We start from the raw sequence: 23,841 nt of genomic DNA on the forward strand, positions 1-23,841 counted from the left end.
TTCAAACCTGACCTTATAACTTAAAAAAATGAAACTAAAATATCTGTGCATGGAACTGTCACAGGCATTTTAATGGGATACATGTGCCTGCTTTTGCGAGTACAGCCTCTTGATATACGGGGGTAGATCGAGGATAGTGCAACTCATAGATCATGCTCCACTGACAGGCTCTGCCTTTTTTGTTTTTCACGTATGCCAGGGATGAGAACCCTAGCGCATCTTTGCCCTATCCTGTCAGTCTCTGTGTGAAATATAAAACTGAGCGCGCACCAGTACAGAGGGCGGAGCTGAGCAGAGCGGGCGATTTAAACTTTAAATATGAATGAAATATATCGTTGTTGTTTCGCTTATTTATATTCGATTGGGCATGCTCATATGTTGGTGTTTTTATATGTTCTAAATATATTCTATAAAAAAATATTATATGGTAGGTAGGATAGTTATTTTTGGATGTTTAAGTTCGAAAAAAGCTGAGATTCTGCGGCACCCCTAGCCAGTTGTCATGGCACCCACTTTGGCAACTACTGATCTACAGCCTATAGTCTTTATTTTCAGTCCTGTATTTTCAGTCTTTTCATGTACATTTACGCATTCATAGCACTGAATTCAAGCTTTACATTTTTATGAGTTCATGCATTCCCTTGGTGTTGCTAGCGTCATGCTGTACTGTTTGAGCTACTGTTTGTTTATCACTGTTTCATATATTGGCTCTTTGTCCAAGGAAATGTCCTAATATACAGTAAGCACAAATATTCTTTCCTTCTCCAGTGCCACCCTCCATTGCCGAGGGTCCCACTAACATCACTGTGACGGTGAACGTCCAGACCACGCTATCCTGTGAGGCCACTGGCATCCCCAAACCCTCAGTCAGCTGGACCAAAAACACCCAAGCCCTTAACACTGACCAGAACCAGAATATGTACAGGTTCAGCCAGGTTTCCTCCCTCTCCTCTTATCACCTCTTACTGTATCATCAACCAAATGAGCATTACTCCTGGTTTGGGTCACAATATGACCCTGATGCTCAACATTGCACAGTAAGACACTTGAGATTCATGCTTGTATCCAGTTAATCAGTTTGTAATCTGTCCTCAGGCTGTTGTCTTCAGGCTCTCTGGTTGTCATCGCACCTACAGTAGAGGACACAGCGCTGTACAAGTGTGTTGTATCCAATGAGGCAGGCCAGGAGAGCCGAGAAATTCAGCTGACTGTACATGGTGAATCCCTACTGCCATATATGACATTCATTTACATGTGAGGTTCCATCCGAAATCGCATACTCTTTTAAGTATGTACTTATTTTAATTAAGTATTTACTTTGCAGACACTAACAAGTATGTTATATTTCTATATAGTATGATTGTGTATAGTATGACTGTGATCCGGACATACTATATTTAGCTTGTTGTCACTGTCATGTGACCTACCAGCATCACTTCACTACTATTCACACTCCTCTCCTGTGGCCTCATGGGATAGTAAAGTGTCCATCATATGAACACTTCAGAATCTCGCTGGAAGAAGTAGGTCATTCAGTAACTTTTTGCCTAGTCTTTTATGAGTACTGTGAATTCGGACATACTTTTTTTGGTACATACAGTTTTTCATATATAGTAGGGAAGTATGCGATTTCGGACACAGCCAACGTGTGCATTTCAGGAGGAAGTAATATTCATTCCCTTCTACAGTTCCTCCTTCTATTGCTGATGAGGCCACAGAGCTTGTGGTGAGCAGACTGTCCCCGGTGGTCATTGGCTGCACTGCATCCGGAGTGCCTCATCCTGTCCTATACTGGAGCAAAGATGGATTGAGACTAGCTAAAGAGGGAGAGGGCTATACGATACTACCGTCAGGTTAGCTTTATGTAGTTACAGTGTGAGAAAAAGGAACAATTGATGTTTGAAGTTAATCTAAATGTTACATTTCTATTTCCTTGGTTTCTCTCAGGTCCTCTTGAGATCACAGCTGCAGATCTGAGTCACTCAGGCCGTTACTCTTGTGTGGCCAAGAATGCTGCAGGCACAGCACACCGACACGTTCAGCTCACAGTACACGGTATGAGATATGCAGAAACACTTAAACATATCATGCTTTTAAATATGCCTCTTAATTTTATTTTTGTCTAATAAGATCACATATAACAAATGCCCATGTGTGGCTCCACATTCATTTTTCTCTATACCATTTTTGTAATTTGGACATTTATGCAATGAATAATTGTCTGCATTTACATTTTACAGAACTTCCGGTGATACAGTCACACCCATCAACACTGGATGTGATTTTGAACAATCATGTGACCCTGCCCTGCAGAGCAACGGGCTCCCCTCACCCAACTATTACCTGGCAGAAAGAGAGCATCAACATTTTTACCGCAGGTGAAAGCAAAATCGGCATGCCATGGAGATAAGTGACAAGCTAATCATATATTCAGTACCATTTAATTAATTTCTTAATTATTTTAATTAATGTATATAATAATTCTGTATAATTTAATTAATTATATATAATTATATTGTATTACATACACTACCATTTAAAAGTTTGGGGTCATTAATAATTTGATAAATGACATTTTATTTAAAGTCTCTTATCATTGTTGAAAACAATGTGCCTTAATATTTTTGTGGAAACTGTCCATCCCCCTCTACCACAACCAAGAGCCCCCCCCCCCCCCCAGCATTAATTTGGGGGGGGGGGGGGGGGGGGGGGGGGGAGTAACAGTGTAAACACCTTTACTGTCACTTTGAATCAATTTAATGCAAATAAAAGTATTCATTTCTTTCTTTAACAAAAAAAAATTCTTACTGATGAATTGATTCATTGAATTGGCCTTTAAATAATTTGACACCAACTTAATACCTTTCATCATCAGGAGGTGGTTTTACAGTGCTCCCCAATGGTGGTCTGCAGATATCTAAAGCCAGAGTTGAGGATTCTGGAACCTACATGTGTGTGGCTCAGAATCCAGCAGGCACTGCACTAGGGAAAACCAAACTCAGAGTGCAAGGTTAGGCTCACACATAGGCTGTAAGGAAAATTAAGATGTCTGTAGGAAATGGTTTCTCAAATGTTATAAGTTTCACTTCTCTTGCAGTGCCTCCTGTCATAACATCAGACATAAGGGTGTACATTGTGGCACTAGATGCATCTGTAACTCTGCAATGCCACTCAGAGGGCTTCCCCACTCCTTCGATCACCTGGTACAAGGACGGGCAGTCACTGAGCGAGTCCGTGCACCAGCGGGTCCTCAGCACAGGGGCGCTGCAGATCGCCTTTTCCCAATCTGGAGACACAGGCAGATACACCTGCACTGCTGCTAATGTGGCTGGAACCACCAGTCTTGAGATGAGCCTTACTGTACACAGTGAGTCAGTGGGATGCTGAAATAGATGGACTGGATTAAATAAATGGCTTCATTGTACAGAGTGATTTAGGGGCTAATTGAAATGGATGGAACAAATTTATAAATATTATAATTGACTGATAATATTGTTTAGTGCATTTATCATCTTGTAGATTAACTTTTTTTTATTATAATTTTTTTTATTAACATATTGGTAGAATTTTTATTATTATTATTTGTTTATGTTATTAATAATAATAGTAATAATCATTTATTTTATGATTTATGTGATAAATAGTAATAATAACAATCATGATTATCTTGTAGAATAACTTTTGTCAAGTAGAATATTGTTAGAATATTAAGCAGAATGTTGGTAGAATATCTTTTATTATTATTTTTAATTAGTTGATGTTATTAGTAATTATAATTTATTTAATGATTTATGTGAATAATAATCATGATGATCCGGTAGAATAACTTTTATAAGTAGAATATTTTTTAATCATTTTTTTAATAATTATTTGATTTATATGATTAAAAATAATATTAATAAGGATTTTTTTTATTTAACTCATGATTTATGTGAATTATAATTATTATAATAATGTCATACATTTATTTATTTATTTCTTCTCCCTCTCTACCTCAGTACCTCCTTCCATCCGTGTAGGAGAGTCAGAGGTGTCCGTGGTGGAGAACACCCAAGCTTTGTTGACCTGTGTGGCAGAAGGGGTCCCACAGCCCACCATCACTTGGGAGAAAGATGATATTGCTCTTACCGACACCACTGGAGAATACACAATCCTCCCCACAGGAGAGCTGCTCATAGACACTGCACAGGTCAGAGTCCCAATCTTTAAACTGCTTGCATTCAGAGTGTTTACAAAATTGTGACAGTTTTTGTATGTAGCCGGAAGATTCTGGGAGTTATACGTGTGTTGGAACCAACTCAGTTGGGCAGGACAGTCGCACCATTGATTTGTCCATCCACACACATCCAGTCTTCACTGAGCTCCTTGGGGATGTGGCTCTCAACAAGGGAGAGCGCCTCCTGCTGACCTGCGGTGTCACCGGCATCCCTTCACCCAAGATCACGTGGGCATTCAACAACAATATCATCCCTGGTATAGATCATCCCTCAAATTGAGCCTACAGATATCCCCAATTTGCATCCCCTGTATAGTTCAACACTAGTTATGCTGCATGTGTCAATAGGCTGTTATGTGAGAATCAGGAAAGTATTGTTTCTGCCCACAGCCCAGTATGGTCATATTAATGGCCACAGTGAGCTTGTAATTGAGCGTGTGAGTAAAGACGACTCAGGCACTTATTCCTGCATGGCTGAGAACAGCGTCGGATCCATCAAATCTCTGGGATTTGTCTTTGTTAAAGGTATACATTTGCACTTCTATTAAATGATGACCTACTCTGCTTGTCCATTGTGAAAAACTTGAATCTCTTGTCCAATTTCTCCAGAACCACCAATAATAGACGGAGATGTTCATTCAAATCGCATTGAGCCCCTGGGAGGGAATGTCATACTTAACTGTGAGGTGCGAGGAGACCCTCTGCCCACCATCCAGTGGAGCAAAAAGGGCATCAATGTCCAGATAAGCAATCGAATCCGTCAGCTTGACAACGGATCTCTAGCCATCTACGGCACAGTGGTACACAACACAACACAACACAACACAACAGTCCTGACTGCACACTACAATCACAGATACAACTGCACAAATGAAAAGCATATAAACTGCTCTGCATTTATATCTTTTAAAAGGAGGATTCATCCAAAAATTAAAGTTTAAATTTTTTACTCACCCCAATGTAGTTCCAGAAGATATATTTCTTTAACTCTTGCAACAGAATGCTAATCATATCAAAGCAAATGATATACTGAAAAAAGTTTAAGTGCCTGCCTGAGTCAAATATCTGCCTTATGAAGTTATCTTAGTTATTTTTTTAAATTTTCTGCATATTTTTCCCATTTTTGTGTAGGGGGGCATATAAAATGAACCTTCAAAATCTGCTTGCAACCTCAAACAAAAACAATATTTATTTAATGCCTTACAGATCATGGGGAAAAATTGTGACATACAGCAAAAAAAAATAGACTTTTTTCTACAAGAAGATACCAAAATAGCCATTATTTTTACAACGATACAAGAGGGTTAATATAGTTACAACGTTTTTCCCATCTATCCTAGATTAAAAAAAAATCTTTCATTTTCTAGATGTTTTGTATTTCTGTCCTTTTGTAACGTTTTATAAATAATTAATGGTATCAATTTGTAATTTTTGTAGAGCGAAGATGCTGGAAATTACATGTGCGTGGCCACAAATGATGCAGGAGTGGTGGAGAGAACAGTTACACTGACCTTACAGAGTAAGTCTACAGTATAAAACAAAAATGAGTCCTTTAAAGTTATTAATTTGCAGTAAAAGTCACATAGAATACTCGCACAGAAAAAAAAAACTTTATATGGATATTAAAAAAAGCACTTGCTTATGTTGTTACTGTAATAACATTAGTGATATTCCATAGGTTCTCCTACCATCACAGTTGAGCCAATAGAGACAGTGGTAGATGCTGGTTCCACAGTCGTGTTAAACTGCCAAGCAGAGGGAGAGCCTGTGCCTGTCATTGAGTGGTCCCGTCAGGGGCGCCCCCTGTTGGGTAATGAACACATCACCAGACTGAAAAACGGTTCTCTTCGACTCAGTAGTGCTCAAAAAGAGGACACGGCTGAGTATGAGTGTGTGGCAAGAAATTTGTTAGGCTCTGTGCTGGTACGCGTGACCCTAACAGTGCGAGGTGAGCTTTGGACTTTTGTAAGTATTCGGATTATAATGCAGTTAGATGTATTATAATGGAAGATTAAATTATGTGTTTCGCAGTTCATGGAGGTTTCTCTGAATGGATGGAGTGGGGAGCCTGCAGTGTTTCCTGTGGTACAGGAGTGCAGAGGAGACTGAGACAGTGCAATAACCCATTTCCTGCGAACGGAGGACGCCACTGCATTGGTTCAGCAAGAGAAACACGCAGCTGTCAAGGCAAACCTTGCCCAGGTACATTAGTTTACCTTTTCATCTCTTTTGCTGCTTTTGCAGGGCTCTACATTGTGAGCATTTCACCATTTGTGAGTGAAAATTGTACTGTATGCAAAACTGACAAATTATTTATTTGGGCACACCAGTGCAAGTGACAGGCCTGTATCATATATCATCAATGAAGTTTATGTGCACTTCATAGATGATATATTGTTAACACGTTATAACTGTTATTAAAACATTAACAAACATTATATTTGTTAGATTCATACACTACTGTCATACACATACACAAAAATTAGGGGTTAGTATTTTTTTTATAGTTTTATTCAGCAAGGACACATTCAATTGAAAAAAAAAGTGACAGTAAAAACATGTAATAGTACAAATAATTTTATTTCAACTAAATGGTGTTCTTTTGAACTTTCTATTCATAAAAGAATGAAAATGTTTAAGGAATAAATTACATTTTAAAATATATAAAAATTGAAAAATATATATTTTAAATTGTAATAATATTTTACAATCTTACGGTTTTACTGTATTTTTGATCGAATAAATGTATCCTTGAGTATAAGAGACTTCTTTCAGAAAACTTAAAAAATGTTACCAACTACAACAGTGTATATTTTTGAATATTTTAGTGCTTATCTGTAAAAATGAGTTAAGTGTTGTAAAGTTGTACTAGCAATATATTTGGTTTGCTAGATGGTGTTAACATGGCTCCATGCTGTCTGTTTGTCCCCATAGTGAATGGTAATTGGTCCGAGTGGTCTTCCTGGGAGGAGTGCTCTCGTACCTGTGGTCAGGGTAACAGGACTAGGGTGCGGACTTGTAGTAATCCTCCTGCCCAGCATGGGGGCAGAGCCTGTGAGGGCAAAGCAGTGGAGGCCATTATGTGTAGTATAAGGCCATGCCCAGGTGAGTGGAGGAACATATCTTCTCCTGCTTAAACATGAGTATATCTGTCTTTATCAGTCTGATTGGCTTCATATCTGTCAGTGGCAGGGAACTGGGGTGCCTGGTTGCCTTGGAGCCCTTGTAGTGAAACGTGTGGCAAAGGGATGCAGACAAGACTCAGACTCTGCAACAACCCTCCGCCCTCATTTGAAGGACCATCGTGTGAAGGACCTGACTCACAGACTCAAGTGTGCAATGAGAGGAATTGCCCTGGTAAGCGTTCTGGTGAAAATTATAATTTTTTTATTTAAAGAGATGAAAATGTTACATTAAACAGCTGTTCCCAGCTTGGACATTCAGCTAAATATCTTATTTTGTTTTACACAAAGTCATACGAGTTTGGCACATCATTAGTGTGAATTTAAAAAGACTTTTCTTCTCTTCTTCAACAGTGGATGGCAAGTGGTCTTCCTGGGTAAGCTGGGGGGCATGTAGTGTTTCTTGTGGAGGCGGTACGAGGCAAAGGACTCGTATCTGTGCAAGCCCCGCCCCCCAGCATGGGGGACGGCAGTGTGAGGGAAATGACATCCACATTGATTTCTGCCACAATGAGCCCTGTCCCAGTGAGGAAATACATTTTACATATGATAAACACACAGGCATGTTGGTGTAATTGAAGAAGGCTATAAGTTCAAATAATCTCTCTTCATAGTTCATGGAAACTGGGGCCCATGGAACAGCTGGGGCAGTTGTAGCAGGACCTGCAACGGTGGACAAATGCGTCGCTACAGAACATGTGACAATCCTCGACCAGCAAATGGAGGCAGAGCGTGTACTGGATCAGACTCTCAAATCCAGAAGTGCAACGCAGCCAACTGCCCTGGTAAAGCACTCATACATACACTACCGTTCAAAAGTTTGAGATCAGTGAGATTTTTTATTTCTTTTCAAAGAAGTTTCTTATGCTCAAAAATTTTTATCTATTTTAATATATTTTAAAATGTAATTTATTTCTGTGATGGCAAAGCTGAATTTGTATCTGCCAATTCTCTAGCCAGTATTTCAAACCATTCTAATATGCTGATTTGGTGCTCATTTAGCATTTATTTTAGTATAGAAAGTTCAAAAGAAGAGCATTTATTTGAAATAGACTTTGGTTTTGTACCAATGTAAAATTCTTTACTGCCCCTTTTGATTAATTTCATGCACCCCCTCTGAATAAAAATAAGTTTTTACTGACATTTTACTGACCCCAAAACATTTGAACTGTAGTGTATATTGCACAACAAATACCCATACTCTGTAGTTGCTATATATTAATAAATATACAAGAGAATCTACCTAAATTTGGGATTATGATTGACAAAAACTTGAATGGAGGATGCAAACCACGTCAGATGTAGAAGACCTTTTTTTTTTAATTAATTTTGACCATAACTGATTACACCTTTCTGTGCTCTGTCTATGTGTGTGTGAAGTTGATGGTAAATGGGGTTCATGGGAGTCCTGGGGTGAATGTTCAGCATCCTGTGGAGGTGGAGAACGGACACGTGTTAGACTTTGTAACAATCCATCACCTAGCAACAGCGGCCGACCCTGCCCAGGAGACTCCACCCAGTTATCAAGATGTAACATACAGCCATGTCCAGGTACATACCACTAGATATGTATGGTTCTTAATCAAGACGTTCATCAAGAATTTTTTTAACGATTTAACATGATCTTGAGGAGTGTCAGAAATTAATTTGTATTAGTTTATTTTTATAATTATGACTTATCTATAAAATCTAATCAAATACAATTGTAGCTGTAAATAATGTCAAATAATATCATAATAACACAATAATATTAATAATTGCCTGGTGGCTTATCATTATGTAAGAATTTACAGCTCTCTGCTGTCTGTCTTAGTAGGTTGTAATGAATTTAGATGAATTCAACTGAATGTGAAGAAAACACTCACAGAGTTTTTACGTTGCTTATATTAGCTACACATTGAAACATAGAATACCAGTGTTGGAGAAAGTTACTTTAAAAAGTAATGCATTACAATATTGAGTTAAAAAAGTAACTACTTGTGTTACTTGGTTACCTTTTATGGAAAGTAATGCATTACGTTACTTTTTCTCTCCTGTACTGGCCTTGCTTGTTTGGTTTATTATAACAAAACAACAAAAGTGCTTTTTTGACAAATGTAAAGGTCCTTTCACACCTAATGTGAAATTACACAAAAGAAGAATGTTCAACACTCTTACTTCAGCAATAAAACAAAAAATAAAATACAAATGGGCTTTTAATGTAAAGTAGTTTTTGCTTATTAGAATGGTTGAACTGGATCATCAAAGGTCAGCAGCAAAGACAGTGAGATTACTTACATAACGTATATTTGTGTTATTTAAAGGAACACTCCGACTTTTTGGGACTTTAGCCTATTCACCTTATCCCCCAGAGTTAGATAAGTCCATACATACCTTTTTCATCTCCGTGCGTGCTATAAGTCTGTTTGACGCACCCACCGCTAGCCTAGCTTAGCACAAAGACTGGATGTAAATGGTTGCAGCTAGCATACTAATCCAAATAAGTGACAAAATAACGCAAATATTTTCCTATTTACATGTTGTGATTTGTATAGTCACAGAGTGTACAAAAAACTAAGTCACATGAGACACAGACATATTTTAACCGTATAAATACTGGGAACTATATTCTCTGAAGGCGACTATATTCTCTGAAGGCGAAGCACTGCTACTTGGGCGGAGTGATAACCGCAGCACCTGAGACGCGCCGTGGTGAGGAGCAGAGAGCGCGTCTCAGGTGCTGCGGTTATCACTCCGCCCAAGTAGCAGTGCTTCGCCTTCAGAGAATATAATTCCCAGTATTTATACGGTTAAAATTTGTCTGTGTCTCATGTGACTTTGTTTTTTGTACACTCTGTGACTATACAAATCACAACATGTAAATAGGAAAATGTTTGCGTTATTTTGTCACTTATTTGGATTAGTATGCTAGCTGCAACCATTTACATCCAGTCTTTGTGCTAAGCTAGGCTAGCGGTGGGTGCGTCAAACAGACTTATAGCACGCACGGAGATGAAAAAGGTATGTATGGACTTATCTAACTCTGGGGGATAAGGTGAATAGGCTAAAGTCCCAAAAAGTCGGAGTGTTCCTTTAACATAGGTTTGTATAAAATTCTGAGTTAGCATTTCTCTGTTTTTATGCTTTTTGAGGAATATTGAATCTGTTTTGTGCTAGTGAGATGAGTAAATGCCTGCTCACATTTAGTCTAGAACTACAATAACCATCATGTTAACAGCGCACAAAACGCCTCTGCTCTTACTCACAATTTCTCTCAACATTGGGAGAGGAGAGGTGTCAGTCAATAAATGGGAAAACTACTTAACTTGAATTACTTATTTGAAAAAGTAACTCAGATATTTTGTCGTAAATTTAAACGTAATGCATTACCTTTCTCATTACTGGAAAAAAGTAATCTGATTACGTAACTCACTTAATGCGTTACCCCCAACACTGAGGAAAACAGGTGTTTGACAGCTATAGATCACTACAGTGACTGTAGAAGCATACATCTTTATATAGGCCTAGAAAAGAATGAGAGAAGTTGACAAAACACTTTCCCCAACCACTGGTTAATTTCTGACCTTGATTTTAAGTTAACTAAACAAGATATGATTGTACTCATTGTCTGAACTTTTCCCTCTAAGGTGGCCCTCAGAAAGCAAGAGGAAGTATCATTGGGAACATTAATGATGTGGAGTTTGGCATTGCCATCCTCAACGCCACCATCTCTAGCAGTCCCACTGGAGGGAGAGTTATACAGGCCACCATCACTAATATACCCAGGAGTCTGGGTCAGTCTCTGCTGCTTAGTTTTTGTTACGAGCAGCAATGCATCATATTTAATATTACGAATGTAAAGTATTTGTCAGTATATGACATTTTTTTGTGGAAATCTTTATGGGTTGTAGTTGAAGATTATGAATCAAAAACTTAAAAGAAAACTGTCATTTAAGTTGGTGCTTGTATATGTTCTGCTAAATCATCCAGGGTCTGCTATGAGGAAGTTGATCTCCATCCTGAACCCCATTTACTGGACCACAGCACAGGAGCTGGGGGAAGCTGTCAATGGCTACACCCTCACAGATGGCATCTTCAGACGTGAAACTCAGGTGGAGTTTGCCACAGGTAAGAGGAATCAACTTGATGTGTAGCAATCCTTGTAAACTGCATTTTTCCTCAAAGGTTTCTTTGTTTCATTTGTTTGTGTTGACTATAGGAGAGATTCTCCGAATGACCCATGTGGCACGAGGGCTCGACTCAGATGGAACGCTTCTGTTGGACATCGTAGTAAACGGACACATCCTGCAACTGCCCTCCAATGCAGACATCAGTCTCAAGGTTGATTCTCCATCACTGAATTCATAAACTTTTTTTTACCTTTTTATACTTTGAAAATAGAATGCTAAACAATGTAAACTTTATCACTCACATTGAAATATATTTTTAAACTCCAGGACTACACTGAAGACTACATCCAGACTGGTCCTGGTCAGTTGTATGCTCTGTCTACACGTATGTTCAGTATAGACAGGGTCAGCGTGCCTTACTCGTGGAATCATACCATCACATACGGACCCTCCAGAGGAAAGATGCCCTATCTGGTGCAGACACTCCACGCCTCGGCTATCAGCGCTCTGTACCGTCCACTAGAAGAGATGCTGGAGTTTGCCATCCATGCCACTATTGCTAAAGGTACGATACACAAATACATTAGGAAATAATTTCATTCAGTATCTGTGTTATATCAGTCATCATACTGATTGATTTGATTTGATTTGATTTGATTTGCATCTATTTGTTTTCAAAACAAGCTTTTTCAATGCTGGACTTATGAAATACTAAACCTTTTTCCATTTTTATTCTCTATATTGCAATGTTTTAATGCCTGGTTAATATTTTTTAATTTAATGTAATGCAAAATTATTAGTCCAGTGCATCCATAAACATCATTAAATTCTAGCCTATCATTATGTTTTAGTTTTGTTTTATTTAATAGTTTATATGAGTTTTTAAAGCGATCCTTCTTCAATTACAATATATTTTCGTCCTCAGGAGAGCGCAGTAATCAGTGTCCCAGCGGTTTTCAACTGGACCCCGCTGGGCCATATTGTGCAGGTACAGTCAGACAGTATTGCTTTTACTGTATAATACAGATAATAGTCTCCATTTGTGAATACACAAGAAGTTCTTTTATTGATGAGATTATGTGCTTGCTTGTCCTTTTTTTGCTGATGAAGATGAGAATGAGTGTGTGGACGGAAACCCCTGCTCACATGCCTGCCACAATTCTATAGGCACGTACTACTGTTCCTGTCCCAGAGGTCTCGCCATCTCAGCTGATGGTAGAACATGCCAGGGTACGAAAGTTATTTGAAACTGTAATAATATTTCACAATATTAGTGTTTTTATTGTATTTTTGATCAAACAAAATGTAGCCTTGGTGAGCATAAGAGACTTCATTTATAAGACACTTCTTTAAAAAACAATAATCCTACCAACCCCAAATTTTTGAACGGTAGTGTATGATGTGTTATTTATGTAATCTAAGCTGAACAGTTGCTTTAATTTCTGTTTACCGTAGATATTGATGAGTGTTCACAGGGTGGGCACATGTGCCATGATGGACAAGACTGTGAGAACACCATTGGCTCATATCGCTGTGTGATGCGCTGTGGGCGGGGCTTTAGGAGGACAGCAGATGGGCTGAGCTGCTTAGGTGCACAATTGTCCCTAGTTTTATACGTTTATTTATGTATATTGTTTATATGTGTACTTTTGTATGGCATACTGCATTTTATATTAATTCTCTCTATTAATTTATCTTCATGCTAGCATGCATTTCAATTGCTTTTATCTTGCTTCTACAGATGTGAATGAGTGTCAGGAATCCAACCCTTGTCATCAGCACTGTCTAAACACCATTGGCAGCTTCCGCTGTGCTTGTGAGCCGGGGTACCAACTCAGGAATCGGCGCTGTATTGGTACATCAAAAACCTGTCTCGTGGTTTATAGCTTAGTCTTGCTGGGTTTGTAAAATTATCCAACTGAAACTAATGTGCTGATTCTTTCTCCTCAGACATAAATGAATGCAAACAGAGAGTGTGTCGCTCAGATCAACAGTGTAAAAACACACGTGGTGGATACACTTGCATTGACCTCTGCCCTACTGGCATGACCAAAGGAGGCAATAGCACATGCATAGGTTTGTGAAGATCTTGTTGCTTATGTTTTGGGGCTGAGGGCCATTATGTTACAAAAAATATATATATATATATATGTGTGTGTGTGTGTGTTTGTGTGTGTGTGTGAGTAAAACTTTAAATTAATAAAACAAGTTTTGTTTATATTTAGCATAAATATAAATTCTTTGTTATTATTTATACTTTTTTTTTTTACATAATTAGATTATGATCAAATAAAATAATACATTTTTATTCTGCTTGTAGATATTGATGAGTGCCATGACGGCACACATCAGTGCAGGTATAATCAGATCTGCGAAAACACCAGAGGTAGCTACCACTGCACTTGCCCGAGGGGGTACCGCTCTCAGGGTGTGGGCCGCCCCTGCCTTGGTACGTAGTGTCCCCCACACCTAACTCTAATCCTCTCCCAACAAACCAACATCCGGGGCTGCTCTCTTGCCAAATGCCAACCTGCATCCCTCCCTTCATCTTTACCTACCTCATTCTTTTGCTACAGTTCATTTCTGTGTACCTCACCTAAACAGCATTCAGAACCTGTGATGTCACTTCCTTCCACACAGTTTGCTTATATTGCCACAGTGCTTTTAAACTAACCAACCTATAACCGTAAGAAACAAAGAAGGCACAGTCACTGATACCAAATCAAGGATCCAAGTCTCTCTGAGCTGCTACAGATGTAATTGTGAGTGATATTATACTGGTAAGTAGATTCACACTCACAGCAAGGCCAGCACGACTATAATGACTCTGTCATTCCTCTATCTGTGTCTATCATCTTTGACCTTACCCTTCAACTTCCTGCTTGGGATTCTCCCCAGAAGTGCTATGCTTTGCTGTGGCAATTTTTTTAATTTCCTTTAGTGACAGTTTTGACATTCAAAGTTTTTCTTCAGTTCTGAATTCAGAAAACGAATCACTGAGTTTGTTAACTGAATATCATGTATTTAAGTCCCCCTGTAGTCAATAATTTTATCCCTAAAAACTTAAAATAGCTTGAATGTAACTCTACACCCTTGCTTCATTTAGTACACGTGGATTCATGAATATGCTAATGAACCCCGCCTCCACTCAGTCATACATGCTCGTCTACAAGTTGATGTATCAGAATGGTGATGTGTTTTATGTAGGCCTGTCACTCTCTACAATGTCAGACACATAATCCTTTGGCTTGACTACGTTATCAAACAGCTAATGTTACACAAACCATGTTCTCGTTCGCCATCTCAGTCAGACAGCTGCCTTCTAAAAATCAGCATCCTTACAAACACTTTGAACAACTTAGAACGCCATTGGAGAAAGGCATATAGTTCAACATAACATCGTAATTTACATTATATACATAATTCACCCACTATAGGCCTATTGTCTTTTTTTTTTTTTGCTGCGATTTTTAGGAGAAAATACTCAGCAATGGTGTTGACTTTTTAATATGCTTTAAGACAAGCCATGTGCAAATTTATAACACCACACAGACATATAAACAACATTAAAAACTTGATTTTCAAAAACATGGGGTTTTAAAATAAATAACGAGGAATCACTAAATAGACTCAATATTTTACAACAAAAACACAATAATATTTTTTGCATGAGAAACATGCTTTTGAGGGATATCTACTCATGTCCAGTATTTTTTCTCATCCCCTTCTTTTTATTTTCTTTTGATCTCCCCATTTTAATTTTAACTCTATTTCCCTTTTTTTTTTTTTTTTTTTTTTTTTTTTTTTTCTCTATCTCTGTGTTGGCCTTGTTGTGAGAGCAGACATAAACGAGTGCGAGGTGGTACCAGTGCCCTGTGCCTATCAGTGCGTGAACAGCCCTGGCAGCTACAAGTGCCTGTGCCCACCGGGGCTCCACCTGCTGGGTGATGGCAAGTCCTGTGCCGGACTCGAGCGCTTGCCCAACTATGAAAGTTTCTCATATGGGTACAGAACATCACAGTCCTCCTCTGATCGGAGCTCCTACCAGCAGCGCTACCATAGCCTGACTTCCCAGAGTTACCACTCATATGTCCCCATCGGGGGGGGTCACGTGGCCAACAGACCGAACAATGCCCCATCACGCAGTCGTAGGGATACTAATACCTGCCCTCCTGGTTTTAAGGCAAAAAATGGCCAGTGTTTAGGTAACTACAAGAGTAACTGTTGATCTGTAGTGGAGTTTGGGTTTCATGTCAAATGCTACATGTATGTATATGTATGATATGACACGTTATACTGTATTCTTGATCTTTAAACGGTTAGAGTATTGTAAACTGCTACTATTACAGTAACTGATAAGCGAATGTATTAAAAAGTATGCAGTGTGTATGCAGTGTGTGCAAGATTTAGATTTCTAAACTGAGTATTTCTCAGTTTTAATGTGGTTTTTAAGTCACACATTTTAAAAGATATATATATATATATATGGAGACACTTGCATTGCATGATTTCCAGAAAATTGCCCATTAATAATTACCCATCTTGTGTTTGTAGATATTAATGAATGTGAACAGAGGGATACATGTCAACATGAGTGTATGAACACACCAGGCAGCCATAGGTGTTTGTGTCCCAACGGCTATCGCCTTATGAACAATGGCAAAACCTGCCAAGGTAAGAATATGAAGACGTTCAATAAAAAACGTATAATATATGTGCTAACTTCTCTAGAGAGCAACCTAACAAAATCTAAAGAAAAGTCTAAATATACTAAATATAAGTATATTTTGTATTGCTCATTTTTGGTATTTATATGGACAGACATAGATGAATGCCTGGAGCAGAACATTCAGTGTGGTGCAAACAGGATGTGTTTCAACATGAGAGGGAGTTACCAATGCATCGACACACCTTGCCCTCCCAACTATCAGAGGGATCCAACCACAGGGTGAGACTGCCACTCTTTTCTTTGCAATTGTCAGGTTTTACTTAGTTGATCATTCTAAATAAAGTGAGTTCTGCTTCTCCTCTCAGGTTCTGCCTGAAGAATTGTCCACCCAATGATCTGGAGTGTGCCCTGAGCCCGTATGCACTGGAGTACAAACTGCTGTCCCTGCCCTTCGGCATCGCCGCCAATCAGGACCTGATCCGGCTGGTTGCCTACACCCAGGATGGAGTCGTCCACCCCCGCACTTCCTTCTTAGTGGTCGACGAGGACACAACTCTGCCCTTCGCCCTCCGGGACGAAAACCTCAAAGGTGTTCTGTTCACCACCCGGCCTCTGCGCGAACCTCACACGTACCGCATGAAGGTACGAGCCCTGTCTTACAGTGCCGACGGAGGAATAGAGTACCAGACCACCTTCATTGTCTACATCGCTGTCTCAGCCTATCCGTACTGAGCACTTTACTACATCCCACAGCCTACGAAGAGAGGGAATGATCAGAGGTTGCGCTAAAACAAAAATCTGTCATTTCATGAATTTTTGACAGATAAAAAATAAGGAATCTGGTCTCCTAAATGTCCCTACGTTAGAAATATTCCCAAATTAAGGGTTTCTTAATGGGATGAGAAAAGGGAAGAAAATTACGTTTTGAAGCACCCCTGTGAAAATAAACCAGGACAGAGACATGAGAGAGGATTTTGGGAGAGAAACAAGAGATTGCAAGTGTATGCCAGTGGAATAATTTGAGATATTCATCATTAAATCAAGTGACGAGTTTGTGAGACCAAAGTATGTGTAAGAAAAGGCCAAAAAAAGACTCAAAGAGCTCATGGTTCTTGTAATATTAGTGGCGTTTCAACAAAAGAAAAATCAGACATATCAGTAATTTACTGATAGATAAAAACAGAGCATGATAGAAAATGTACAACCCAGTCCATATGGATGAAATCTTTTATAGCGCAACCTCTGAGAATGGTGCCGTTTTTGTACAAGCATGACTGCGACCTGTACATCTTTGCATGAGAGTGTGTTTGTGTGAGTGCAGATCCGCCACTTGAAGAGATTCTCACAGGTCATGTTGACGTGTAAGGCCTAGTAGGCTGGAAGAGCGCTTTTGTAGAGTCCTGCAGACAGATGACGTTGCTCTCTGGAGTTCATTGGAGAGACTTGAAACCAGTTTTAAGACCGCAGGCGGGTTAACGGTTCAGCCACTCCGCTGGCTGCAAGAATCCTTCATCAGAATGTACAGCAAGACTATGGGTGGTGTTATAGAATACTTTTGCATATATGTCTACCTATTAAATTATTGGGAATTGCTTGAATATATGAAAGAAACTCAATTCCCTCCATTGCTTTCTATGAAATGAGATGGGGAAGATTTTATCGGTTTAAATTTGTGTTTGTTAACATGATGATGAGGTTTGAGTTTGAGCCGCATCTGCAATAAAAATGAAAAGGAAGTCCACCTCAGGTAAGCACTACCTTTACTCAAGAATTGAGTATTGTCAACCAGTAATTATGCACATAATAGCAATTTCTCATTATCATTACAGGTTTATAGTTATTTTTTTGTAACTTTGTCAGTAATCAAGGTGTATTCTATTGTCATGATATGTATATAAGTATTTGGGTTTTTTATTTGTAATACTATGTTGTATTCCCTTTTTTTAAAAAGCAATAAAATGTACAATCTATTTTTGTTGTTGTTGATACATTCATTTTTGAGCTTCAAAAGTTCAAAACTTCTCACTCGATTATTCCTATCCCAGCCAGGGATGGGATGGGGAGGGGGGTAAATTTCGAGCTCGGAGCCCTTTTCTTGTACTTTTATTTCAAATAAATGCCATTCTTTTGAACTTTCTATTCATCAAAGAATTCTGGAAAATGGTTTCCATAAAAAAAAATTAAGCAGCACAACTGTTTTCAACATTGATAATGATAAATGTTTCTTCAGCATCAGATCAACATGTTAGAATGATTTCTGAAGATCGTGTGGTGCTGAAGACTGGAGGAATGGCTGCTGAAAACTCAGCTTTACATCACAGGAATTACATTTTAAAATATATTCAAATAAAAGTTTATAATATTTCACAGTATTACTGTATTTTTAATAAATAAATGCAGCCTTGGTACAAACATAAAATATAACTACTACTACCCAAACTTTTGAATTGTAGTGTACATTGGAAAGAATATTCAGGGTTAAACGCTATTTCACCGACAATATCAATTTTTAGGAAAAATAATCTTGAAAAAGATTTTTTTTTAAACAAAGTTGACACATTCATGCTGTCAATAGAGCTTTCAATATTCCAACATATAAATAAAAAATATACAAGTCAGGTCATCAGATGTATATTTAACAATTTATTATTCAATCACAAAAGCACAAACATAAAAAAGGAATATTTTGTAAGGCAGTCATTATACCGGTTTGGTTTATTGAGTGTCTGCACTGTCGTTTGTAGAGGCAGGTCCCTGATCAGACGATATGTCTCAGATCAGACTGGATCAGTAATGATCTGCTTTGAGGCAGTATTCAACAGTTGGCTTAAAAACATATCCAGACATACAATGGATACAGACATATGCATTCTGACACATACAATAACAATGGTCCATGTCAATAAGTGCTTTGGAACGCTGAAACAGGTACATTGAGACAAGACATTTATAACAGCATTAGTGAAAGTCACGGATTAGTGAGATGACTACATCTGCTAAGAAAATAAAGCAGCTGTTTCAGATGATGCATAAGATCAGCAATCTAACTTTGTCTTATACGAGTATAAGAGCAAATGCGCTTTGCTTATGACAAATTCAATTCTATGGGATAACGTCTGCCGATTTAGAACAAACGAGAAGGGATCAGTGACGGGAAGGTTTAATGCACCAGAGAGTATTATTCATAATCCGACACGGTCAATGTGGACAGACGTAGTGCCAGTAAGACACACCGACCAATCTGTGACTGTTATTTTAGTCTGCATGTGTGTGAATGGCTTGAAATGAACAGAGGTTACATGGTGTAAATTAATAATAAACTTAAGTTCCTTGTATTCAGAATTGCTGAATACAATACAGAAGAGCATAGAAAAGTATTCCTGAGAGAAGCTACGGTAAGTCTAACATACTACTGATGGCACAGTAATGCATTTCTTGACTATGTGAGTGAAGAGTGATATAACAGAAGAGGGTGAAAACGCATTGAAATTTGATGAGAGGTCCTCTTCGGTACCCTGTGGAAAGTCATCGCTTTGTTCTGAGTGTCTCGGCAGGTTGTTGTTGTTTTCTGTGCGCTGTGCTAATCGTCTTGCAGTTTACACAGTTTTCCTGGCTGTTAGGACCCTCACGATAGAGCCCACTCCACCTGCAGAGAGAGCCTGAGGAGAATTGAGAATTGAGCTACTGGCCTCTTTTAAGAGCACAACACACCCGCTTTGCTATTAAAACATTACTACGTTTACTATTAACCCTACCTTTTCATGCCACTGCAGCAGGACAGCGCTGCTGTTCTCGGACGGCCGCTCAAAGCCCTTGTAGATGTATTTCATGAGCAGGTCCACTCCATTCTTATCCAGAGACTGAACTCCCTTCTCTATGTCAGTACTCTTGAAGGAGCTGAGCACCTTCAGCACCAGACCTTCAGCACGATCCTACAAAAGGTCAGATAAAATCTGGTTCCTATCACTTCACAAGTATGATGCATTAATAGAGAAGTTAGCTGCATGTTCACAGGTGTTGTTTCATATTAATGGCAATAAGCAAAATGTCAAGTCATTTATATAGCGATTTTAACAATATAGATTGTTTCAAAGCAGATTTACAGTGATAATAGAAATTAAAGTAACAGAGATTGTTTGGGCTTTACAGCAGCTCTAGAACAAACACAAATACCGGTAATGCAACATTTTCTATACAATTTTAAATTCTGTTGAATTGAACAAAAATGCTATGATTTTCTATAGCTGATCAGAGGAAAATACTTTTTCCTTTTAGGAAAAAAAAGTGCCATGGCTCACCTTGACGTTCTGATTCTTTGTGTTGATTGGTGGATTTTTTAACACTGCCTGCAGGGCACCCATGAGGTTCCCTCTGCAGAGTGCAGTTAAGAAAAACACCGTATACTGTATAATAACACAATTTCAACATCTATGCATGCTGTGGACAGGCTGCACTTGAGGTATCACAAGACAACCACAGGGGCTAAAAAAAAACATTAGAAACAGGAAATAAAGCCCTGGGTACTCCAAAATGGACATATAAGGACATGAATTCAACTTCCTTGTACTAAAATAATGCACGTTTCAAATTACAGAAACGTTTTTATAACCCCACACAGCCTGGAAAATAATATGTTGTAGTTAATAGATCCGCATCTTTTTGCAGAAACACTTTTATTAAAACAATGTCTGGAATGTCAAGACATGTCTGGACATTTCAGAGATCTAAATGTGAACAACTGCCCGTTCATGATGCAGCACTATAGGACATTTGTGACGACCCTCACTTTGTAAACTGTAAAAGACGGACATACTATATAGACCACGCTATCATTGTTGCATCCACTGGATGGGTGTTCGTCTAGTAAATAAAAGTAAATGAGTAGAATAATGGACACAACCCAGTTCTGTGTTTGTCGAGTCTGTGATGTACAGAAATCTCTAGGCCAGCTGGTCTATCAGGCAACTCATGAATTATGAACAATCAGTGCATGCCATGCCATGACATGATAACGTGCTGAATGAAAACAAAATAATTAAATCGCTTGCTTCTACTGCTAATAAGCACTTTATGCTTTTAATTATTTATTTATCCACACTTTCTGGAGCAAAATATTTAATTAGCCGTATTACGCCCATTACTGATGTCATAATTACCCACTCAAGCACACACGGAGATTTTTTTATAAGCTGGAGGCTCTGAAAATGCAAGACTTTATCGGATCATGCACACGTTGGTGAATAAAGAAGGATATTGTCTGATGAGAGAATCCACCTCTGCCTCATCTGGACCCAGCTGGTTTTCTCCCCCCTCTTCCTCGTCTACAAACTTGTTCTCGTCGTATTCATCCACATCCACTTTCCGGAAACGATCGGACACTGTATTCTTTGACATGATGAGCGCAACTTATTCCCCGTCTGATGTTAAGCTAAACGCTTTTGCACCTATGTTGTGCACGGACACAATGTAACAGTTCTCTATGGTAAACGAGCCTGGCGGATCCTGCAGCCCTGTAGTCAGTGATGGATTCCATCACTTCCGCATAGCGCGCCCTCTATCGGGTACAGCGAAGGTTCCTAAATAGTCCAGTGAAGTTCCTAAAAAAGAAAAAAAAAACACTAGGGCACCTCAGCAAATTTCTAATGGGTCTGCAAGACGACTTGAAATAATTTCCTGCTCCTTATTGCCTCCAGCTTATAATTTCAATTTCTGCTCCTGTCTGTAAATTAAAATAATAATATTAAAATGTAATGTTAAAATATGATTTAAATTAAATTAAATTAATTATGTCTATTTAATAATAGCAACATTTATTATATTAATATGCAGTGGTGGTCAGGTAACGGTAGATGGCGCCAGAACACTTTCGCTCTCTTTAAATCTTTTCACACTTCAAAATGTTAACCTATTCTAAACGGCGGGTAAACGTATTCATTTAATCTAATCTTATTGTTTCACACTGTTGCTCGGTAAGTAATTAATCCTACAGGTTTCGAGATTTCACACTGTAAATGTAAACCCTGGGGCCTGGGTTAACCTTCTTATTTGCATATCAGTTAGCTCAATGATATTAATTGAATGAATACGCTTCGAATGGTAAGTTAGGCCGACCTGTTTTGATAACTGCTGGGAATTCTCTCTTCATCACTCCAGTTAACTCAACATTGAACATTTTTTACTGTTTCCCTGAGATGAATAGCCTAAACAGAGCGAAAGTTTCTGCAACCATAGACAGTGGTTGGATATTTATTGAGGTAAGCTGAGGCAGTTTGTGCAACATTGTGGCATTACAATTCATATTAATACTGTATTTGACACAAGGTAAAAGAAATAATAATAATAATTTAAAAGTGCGTTCCCATTTCTACTAGTGTGAAACGATACTTAACCCTGGCCATTATCAGATACACTGTTTGACAGCCCACAATTGGTTAAAAAACAAAGCTTTTGAAGATTCACTCATCCGTATTGTCTGACTTATTATCTTTAAAACGAGTTGAAAGACATTCAATACCCATTAGGAATTTAGCCTACTGTTGTGTCTTTTTTTAGAAACCTATTATATTCAGAACAACGTAAGGCGTGATGTGTTTGTGATGCAATAACCGTTTGGCAGCGGATGTTTAAAATGAGAGGTTCATACTTTGCATTACAGTTCGCCTCCAGTCACATACATAAAGGCATTCCTTATGACGTTCCTCATTAAGAGAAACCACAAAGCATCACCAGGTCCAAATAAACAACCTTCATTTTATCTACGCGTTTATGTCTGTAAAGGGTATAAACGTTGGATTAGTTAAAATAACATTGCTTGTTATATTCTACTTTAAGTTAAAGTAACATTGCTTGTTATATTCTACTTTAAAGTAACATTTTTAGTTGTACTTACAAAAGCCATTTATATTTATGATACATATTTTGTGTATTTGTACATAAATATTATGGTACATGTTTTGAAACTTATCAGTAGGATTTTTATATGATAATGAAAGATGATATAAGTTGTGAGAACATATGTGCATCTGCTAAAGTATTCAGATGTTTTTTCTAATATATAAGAGGGTAAAAGACCGTTCAGCTGAAAACAGATCCTCTTATAAATGTAGGTCAGAAATGCCCCTAGCTTTTGCAAAGGTCTCAAAACATCAGTTTCGACTAATATGATATGGCATTGAAATGCATTATAAGGACAATAACTCATTGTTCACACATTTAAAGTACACACACCATTTACACACCATCATAAGCTGTTTTATTAAGTGTAAACAATGCATACAAATTCTTTGTAGTAAAACATACAACTCTTTTTAACATAAGTATTAATGGTTATATGAATAAATAGTGAATTAATACTTAGTCAGTGTGAGTCTACACGTACAAACTACCAATAACCTGTTCAATAAATCTAATAAGCTAATACACATGAGCATCCATTAGGGTATAATGTTAACAAATGTTAAAAAATGCTCTATAGTAAGACATCAGAGCGACACTTTACATTCAGTCATCTAAAACAGCCAGTCCTCATTCACTGATGTAGCAGGTATAGTGGAGCAAATATTATAGTCAGTGTTTTTTATGCTACCTGCATGACCTACTGGGATTGTCTGCATGGTTGTGCTGTGTAAAAATAATTTATTACATCATCCTCCTGAAATTGATTTG

General features: G+C 38.2%; 2 protein-coding genes across 3 annotated transcripts in view; one reads left to right on the top strand and one right to left on the bottom strand.

The window, feature by feature from the left end:
* hmcn1 (hemicentin 1) overlaps nucleotides 1-17,016 on the top strand; it is a 122,999-nt gene extending 105,983 nt beyond the window's left edge. Inside the window, exons 75-107 of one of the 2 annotated variants that reach the window (XM_056269530.1) lie at nucleotides 769-925; nucleotides 1,096-1,217; nucleotides 1,689-1,853; nucleotides 1,948-2,055; nucleotides 2,241-2,378; nucleotides 2,876-3,010; nucleotides 3,098-3,367; nucleotides 3,999-4,189; nucleotides 4,260-4,473; nucleotides 4,607-4,741; nucleotides 4,826-5,016; nucleotides 5,654-5,735; nucleotides 5,895-6,164; nucleotides 6,248-6,418; nucleotides 7,151-7,321; nucleotides 7,403-7,573; nucleotides 7,753-7,923; nucleotides 8,013-8,183; nucleotides 8,779-8,949; nucleotides 11,025-11,171; nucleotides 11,368-11,505; nucleotides 11,597-11,718; nucleotides 11,835-12,072; nucleotides 12,433-12,495; nucleotides 12,618-12,737; nucleotides 12,963-13,097; nucleotides 13,249-13,362; nucleotides 13,458-13,583; nucleotides 13,828-13,956; nucleotides 15,350-15,712; nucleotides 16,062-16,181; nucleotides 16,329-16,455; nucleotides 16,542-17,016. In XM_056269530.1, coding sequence (XP_056125505.1) covers nucleotides 769-925; nucleotides 1,096-1,217; nucleotides 1,689-1,853; nucleotides 1,948-2,055; nucleotides 2,241-2,378; nucleotides 2,876-3,010; nucleotides 3,098-3,367; nucleotides 3,999-4,189; nucleotides 4,260-4,473; nucleotides 4,607-4,741; nucleotides 4,826-5,016; nucleotides 5,654-5,735; nucleotides 5,895-6,164; nucleotides 6,248-6,418; nucleotides 7,151-7,321; nucleotides 7,403-7,573; nucleotides 7,753-7,923; nucleotides 8,013-8,183; nucleotides 8,779-8,949; nucleotides 11,025-11,171; nucleotides 11,368-11,505; nucleotides 11,597-11,718; nucleotides 11,835-12,072; nucleotides 12,433-12,495; nucleotides 12,618-12,737; nucleotides 12,963-13,097; nucleotides 13,249-13,362; nucleotides 13,458-13,583; nucleotides 13,828-13,956; nucleotides 15,350-15,712; nucleotides 16,062-16,181; nucleotides 16,329-16,455; nucleotides 16,542-16,908 — 5,513 coding nt within the window. In that variant the 3' untranslated portion in view covers nucleotides 16,909-17,016. The remainder of the gene's footprint in view (nucleotides 1-768; nucleotides 926-1,095; nucleotides 1,218-1,688; nucleotides 1,854-1,947; nucleotides 2,056-2,240; nucleotides 2,379-2,875; nucleotides 3,011-3,097; nucleotides 3,368-3,998; nucleotides 4,190-4,259; nucleotides 4,474-4,606; nucleotides 4,742-4,825; nucleotides 5,017-5,653; nucleotides 5,736-5,894; nucleotides 6,165-6,247; nucleotides 6,419-7,150; nucleotides 7,322-7,402; nucleotides 7,574-7,752; nucleotides 7,924-8,012; nucleotides 8,184-8,778; nucleotides 8,950-11,024; nucleotides 11,172-11,367; nucleotides 11,506-11,596; nucleotides 11,719-11,834; nucleotides 12,073-12,432; nucleotides 12,496-12,617; nucleotides 12,738-12,962; nucleotides 13,098-13,248; nucleotides 13,363-13,457; nucleotides 13,584-13,827; nucleotides 13,957-15,349; nucleotides 15,713-16,061; nucleotides 16,182-16,328; nucleotides 16,456-16,541) is intronic. The other variant, XM_056269531.1, reaches the window with a different exon arrangement.
* A 2,599-nt stretch (nucleotides 17,017-19,615) lies between these two features.
* Nucleotides 19,616-21,617, bottom strand: arpc5b (actin related protein 2/3 complex, subunit 5B). Its single transcript, XM_056269393.1, has 4 exons — nucleotides 21,430-21,617; nucleotides 20,475-20,546; nucleotides 19,932-20,108; nucleotides 19,616-19,835 (listed from the first exon to the last, which is right to left on the bottom strand). Exons 1-4 carry the CDS (start codon nucleotides 21,568-21,570, stop codon nucleotides 19,773-19,775), a joined length of 453 nt encoding a protein of 150 aa, XP_056125368.1. The 5' UTR covers nucleotides 21,571-21,617; the 3' UTR covers nucleotides 19,616-19,772.
* Nucleotides 21,618-23,841: the final 2,224 nt, after the last annotated feature.

This window comes from Rhinichthys klamathensis, unplaced genomic scaffold, assembly GCF_029890125.1.
Source record: "Rhinichthys klamathensis goyatoka isolate OS25496 unplaced genomic scaffold, OSU_Roscu_1.1 h1tg000281l_1, whole genome shotgun sequence".
Classification (NCBI taxonomy): Eukaryota; Metazoa; Chordata; class Actinopteri; order Cypriniformes; family Leuciscidae; genus Rhinichthys; species Rhinichthys klamathensis.